The sequence below is a fragment of the Ovis aries genome, chromosome 8 (assembly GCF_016772045.2).
Source record: "Ovis aries strain OAR_USU_Benz2616 breed Rambouillet chromosome 8, ARS-UI_Ramb_v3.0, whole genome shotgun sequence".
NCBI classification, from domain to species: domain Eukaryota; kingdom Metazoa; phylum Chordata; class Mammalia; order Artiodactyla; family Bovidae; genus Ovis; species Ovis aries.
This window is the reverse complement of record NC_056061.1, coordinates 79,662,463-79,668,462: the sequence shown is the minus strand read 5'-3', so window position 1 is coordinate 79,668,462 and position 6,000 is coordinate 79,662,463. Positions and strand designations below refer to the sequence as shown.

General features: G+C 43.0%; 1 protein-coding gene across 1 annotated transcript in view; it reads left to right on the top strand.

The window, feature by feature from the left end:
• The first annotated feature begins 622 nt into the window (after positions 1–622).
• TFB1M (transcription factor B1, mitochondrial) overlaps positions 623–6,000 on the top strand; it is a 61,580-nt gene continuing 56,202 nt past the window's right edge. Inside the window, exons 1-2 of the mRNA XM_012183173.4 lie at positions 623–813; positions 3,973–4,124. Of these exons, the coding sequence (XP_012038563.3) occupies positions 681–813; positions 3,973–4,124 (285 nt within the window). The 5' untranslated portion in view covers positions 623–680. The remainder of the gene's footprint in view (positions 814–3,972; positions 4,125–6,000) is intronic.

The following is a 6,000-nucleotide window of genomic DNA, read 5'->3' as shown; positions in this document are numbered from 1 at the left end:
AAGGTTCTAAAAACATCCACCATAAGAGAATTGTTAGCAATCAACAGTTTTGCCGTTATCAACCTGCTATCCCGCAACGCTCCACAGAGGCGCTTTTAGGACCGCCCATCCGCCAGGTGGGGCTTCCCTGTGGCTCAGCTGGTTAGGAATCCCCCCCGCCATGCGGAAGATCTGGGTTCAATGCCGGGGTTGGGAAGACTCCCTGGAGAAGGGAACAGCTACCCACTCCAGTATTCTGGCCTGGAGAATTCCATGGACTGTATAGTCCCTGGGGTCGCAAAGAGTCGGATACGACTAAGCGACTTTCACTTTGGAGTCAAACGCAAAAAAAAAAATCCTCCACCAGGTGAACTTCATTCACCAATCACCTTGGGTCCGTCCCTCCTCGCTCCGGCCCAGGCCCCGCCTCTCCCCGCCCCGCTATCGCTCCGGCCACGGCCCACCTCACGTGCAAACACGGAGCGGGTACCCAGCCTGCACCGCACTTAACAGGACGGGGAGCATGCGCTTTGTGTGCGCCTGGATTTCCTGTTCGCGTCCTTCGCTTCCGGCGGGGAACGTCTAACCAATCAGGTAAGCTCGGAGGTGGGCCATAGTTCTCCCAGGCTCCTCCCCCTGCTTCACTTGAGGAGCCTTGGAGGAAAGTCCGGCGTGAGACCTGTACTGCTGGGCCGGGGTTCATGGCTTCCTCCAGGACTCTCGGCACTTTCCGTCTCCCGCCGTTGCCCACGATTCGAGAAATCATTAAGTTGTTTAGACTGCAAGCCGTGAAGCAGCTATCCCAGAATTTTCTTCTGGACTTGAGGCTGACAGGTGGCTTATCAGTGTTTCCCCGGCGTCTCCCTCGCGTCCCTGGGGGAGTGGGGTCGGGGGCGTTTCGCGGTGACCCTGCGGGCAGGCGACGCGGTTCAGACACAGAGGTGTGCGGTGGCCGTAGGTCAGATCCTTCTGCCGCTTTGTCCTGAGAGAACTCTGGAGCCCCACCGCCCAGGGGGTGTGTAGAGTGTCTCGTTTGTTCAGGGGCATCTGCCGTGGGCTTTGGAAGGCAGGCTGTGTGGACGCCGAGCAAACACTAGCTTTGGAAGGCTTCGCGTCTCCTGAAAGGCGCTTGTGGAATTAGAATCTTGTTGTGTTACCAGTAAGGAATACATGCACGTGCTGACTGGTTTGGCTTTTTATGCAGTTAAACTTGCAGGGACTTTACCGGTAACAGGTCGGAAGAGTATCCATTTCATGGCGTTCGATATTTAAACGTTTACTTGTTGAATCTCACCCAAGACGGTGCAGATAGTCATTCTATAAACACTCATGAAACCAGCCCCTTTGTGCTAGAGCTGAAGTGGGATATGAGAGTGAATGAACAAGGCCAAGTCTGTCCCCAAGGAGCTTACATTTTAGTCAGTTTGCTTTCCCACTCCCTAAGTCACGTTTTATGAAGTAAAATTTAGACACAATAAAATTAACCTGTTTGAAGCGCACAGTTGGATAAATTTTGCAAATGTATATAGTCGTTTAACCTCTACCACCGTTTCTTCGTGCTGGTCTTTCTGAAAGATTTTACTGCAAGAAAAAGATTATTAGAAATATGGCAGTTCACAGTTGGAGTACGTAAAATTTCTGAGGTTTTGATATTTCATTCTATTTGGCCCCTCTTAAGAAACTAAGTCGGTAAATCACATTTTGAAAGTTGTGAAGTACAGTCCAACAGCAGGGATGGGTGGTTTTATTTCGTGAAGGTAAAGTAGCAGTGTGGGCAGGCCAATAGCGATGGGTAACACGGTAAAAAAAACTTAACCTGTTTTCAGTTTTCTTATTTAATTGGATGAGAGCTCTACCACGTGAGCATTAAAAGGTCATCCACCTCAAAAATTCTTTAGTCGTGAGATGGTTGGATGGCATCACCGACTCAATGGAGTTTGAATGGGCTCTGGGAGTTGGTGATGGATAGGGAAGCCTGGCCTGCTGCAGTCCATGGGGTGGCAAAGAGTCGGACTGACTGAACAGTAACTAGAGCCAGCCATTTCGCGTAGTCATTAGCTGCATTCTAGATATAAAGCACCGTTCCCAGGACTGAAAATAGAGATCTTTATATTGAAAAAAAATCCTTCACATGTCGTTTCTCATGTGAATCTTTAGTCACCTTCAGGAATCAATTCCAGAATCTAGATACTATTGTTCCCTCTTCTACAGGAACCAAAATGAAGACAAATAAGGAACTTGTGTGAAGTGAGAAGCTCAGGTGTGAACAGAGCAAGGTGGAACCCCAGACATAGTGAATTGACGGTGCTCTTTGATATCCATTTGTGTTTGAATGTTTCTGAAAAGTTTAAGATGAAAAGACTGTCCTAAATACTGTCGTAGCTTTCCATTTAAAAAAGAGAGACTATTAAAATCACTCTGTAATACCCGTGCTTAAGGCAGCCTCTCTGTTCCCTCTGAGAGGCTCTTTAGTAGAGAAAGGATTGGCTTTTAGGACTTATACCTGAGCTGGTGTCCATTTGTTTTCCAGGTAACCTCACTCAAAATAATAGATGAAGAAACTGGAAAGTTCAGAGAAGTTAAAATGGGCTAGTAATTCTTAAGTTAGGGCTTCACAGTTGGTGTTACTGGTAAAGCACCTGCCTGCCAAATCAGGAGACTTTATAAGAGACATGGGTTCAATCCCTGGGTCGGGAAGATCCCCTGGAGAAGGGAATGGCAATGCACTCCAGTATCCTTGCCTGGAAAAGTCCATGATCAGAGGAGCCGGGTGGCCTGCAGTCCATGGGATCGCAGAATCAGGTGCTACTGAAGTGACTTAGCACAGCGCACACAGCACAGTTCTTGGTTAATGTAAGGATTTGCTGTGAGAAAGCGTGTTAAACACCTGTAACATGGTCAGTGTATGCTCGTTTTCTCCTGGCACCCATTGAAGAGAAAACTATTCTTGGATAATTGAGAGATTGCTTTTGCCTCTAAGCCTACAAAGGTAGGTTATCAGTAACAAGCAAAAATGAGGGTGTACACTATCAGTGAATAGTGTAAAGTGCTAGTATGTTTTCAGTGGCTAAATTTCCACCATCCCAAGAGGCCCAGTTGCTTGGATTTTAATATCTCAGGCAATAAGATTAGTCTGTTTTGTTTTCCAGAAGGTTGGTTGCAATAAATCCTCAGTAATGTGCTTTTCCGTGCTTTCTTAAGGTCTGCTAACTTAGATTGATTAAAAAGTTAATTTTCTCATATCAACTTACATGTTTGCAAAGCTCAAAAAACCTTCACTGCTAAATTTAACTTTTTCCTAAAAATAACCAAGAATCTCAATTTCTGCAGGTCCTATTAGCTAGGAACTTGGTACCATTGCCACGTTAACCACCAGCTAGATGTCTGTAGATAAAAGTGAATACTGCCAGCACTTTCTGCTTCTGAATTTCTAACTCGCAGCATTGGAAATTCTGAATGTGAAGCTCGCCTTGCTTATTCACATAATTGATATTCAACAACTGTAGGGAAGTGGTTTGTGTTTTTCCATCACTTCTTATGTTGATTGGTGTGGCAGAGAAACAGGTGGAAAATACCCTGTGTGCGCATGCTTTTGTGCGTGTGCGCTCAGTTGTGTCCGACTCTCTGCAATCCCGTGGACTGTAGCCCGCCAGGCTCCACTGTCCATGGGATTCTCCAGGCAAGAATACTGGCATGGGTTGCCATTGCCTTCTCCAGGGGATCTTCCCAACCCAGAGATTGAACCCTTGTCATGTTTATTTAAGTTAAGGAAATTTGTCATGGTAATCCTATTTTTATTAAGGGTCTGGTAGAATTCAACAGTTACATGGTAGACTGTTGGTTTAGGCTGAGTTAAATAATCTGATAAATACTACGTATAAAAGATTAGTTGGTTGAGTAATGCTGATAAGAATTTGTATAGATTATTTTTCATTTTGAATTCCATATGTTGACATTTGCCAAGGTAATCGATTCAGACTTTCTTTTCTCTAGATAAAATTGTAAGGAAAGCTGGCAATCTGACAAATGCTTATGTATATGAAGTGGGCCCTGGGCCTGGGGGAATCACAAGATCCATTCTCAATGCCGGTGTTGCTGAACTTCTGGTGGTTGAAAAGGATAGTCGATTTATTCCTGGATTACAGGTGAGTTGCTGAAAGTATCTTACTTAGGAGGTAAAAACCCAGTTTAAATCTTCAGGCCACAATTCTTAAACCTCAGGGTAAATAAGACTTCTACAGTTTGCTCCTCAAACTGCAATTCACCAGACTTCATTCCGGAGATTCTGATTACAGTGGTCCAGGAGTGGTCTAGGAATCTGCATTTCTAACCACCATCCTCACATGAATTGTTGGCTGCAGCTTTAATAAACCAGCTTTATGCATTGATGCTAAGCAAGCTAATTGTGTGACTTTTTTGGCCACTAATAGCTGTGCATGCCATGGTACCCCATTCCTTCAGAACTAAGTAAAACTAAGAAATGCTAACAATGTCTCAGTTGCTGGCATGGCTTCTGAGAACCTCCTTTAAATTCAGAAAATCATTGCTACAAGCACAAGATAGAGAAGATACATGCCTCGTTGACAGAAAGTAATTGTTAAGCTTAGGCATTTGTATAAGGATTTTTTAAGTGAAGAAATTAAGTTGTGCCACAGGTTTAAAATGAGGTTTGAATAAAATGATCATTGTTGTTCTTTAGTCACTAAGTCATGTCCAACTTTTTTGCAACCCCTTGGACTATAGCCGACTAGGCTGCTCTGTCCATGGGATTTCCCAGGCAAGAATACTGGGGTGGGTTGCCATTTCCTTCTCCAGGAAATCTTCCTGACCCAGGGATCAAACCTGAGTCTCCTACATTGACAGGCAATTTGTTTCCCACTGAGCCACCTGGGAAGCTGGAATGAAATGATAAATATATCTTTAAAACAGTAGGTGATGTCCTATGAGAAGTGTTTGAAGAAACTGGTTGTATTTCAGTGGAAGAGAAGCCTTGAGTGAGGGGATTCATAGCTGCCTCTCCAAAGCTGTGGGGAGGATCAGTTTGTTTTGGTCTTCTCTAGAAGAGAACTAAAACAGGTAAGAATTGAGGGAGGCAGGTGGATTTAAAAATGAGGAGAAACTTAAATTTTTAAAATAGTATAATACAGTGGAACAGATTATATAAGGGATCTTATAAAGGGATTCTTCATGGGGGGCACTTACACCTAATGGCTTAAGGGCCTTTGTTTGATTCCTCTGTAATTCTGAAACTTTAAAAGAGCCCTTAGCCTTTGGTTCATAAGAGTAGCAATTTATTAAGTGAGTCCAACAGAATAATAAAATTAGCTACATTGTTATTTTCATATAGGAGGACAAATCAGTTTAAAATTAGTACATTCTAAAACTTGTATGTGTATTAATGGATAAATGTTTAATTTCTGCCAGAACAGTTTGAGAAAATTTGAGAAAATCTAGAGCTTGTGTTTATGCCTCTGGATATTTTTAGAAACCCAGGGAGTTTTCTTCTCATTATTTTGCTATATCCAGCCTTTATGCTTTAAAAAATTATATATTTAGTTCAACCTAATTTTGCCAGCCTTGATAGAATTGGTTTCAGATTTATAACTTTATTTGGGGATTATTATATGGTGCAATATTCCTTGATTAAATATGGAATTTAATAGTGATTTTTGCTCTGAACCAGTTTCTTTCCAGAATGGTGTATCAGTTGGAGGTGGAAGTTGTAACAGTGTTATTTTTGGTGGGAGCATAAGATGATAAAAAGAAACTGAATAACATTACATTTAGGGTGTCTGCTGAGTCTTCTAGAGAAGACTCTTCTGACTTCTTTTCCCCTTAAAGGGATGTCTTAACCCTGAATCTCACCCTCTATTACGTGTAATTCTTTCTTATTAGGCAGGCAGGTGAATCATATTTCGCATCACCAGCTTAATTAACATATCCTCCTCTCTGATCTCAACGAAAGATGTTTTAAAGACATACCAACAGACAGCCACACTCTTTTCACTGCCCCTCCCATAT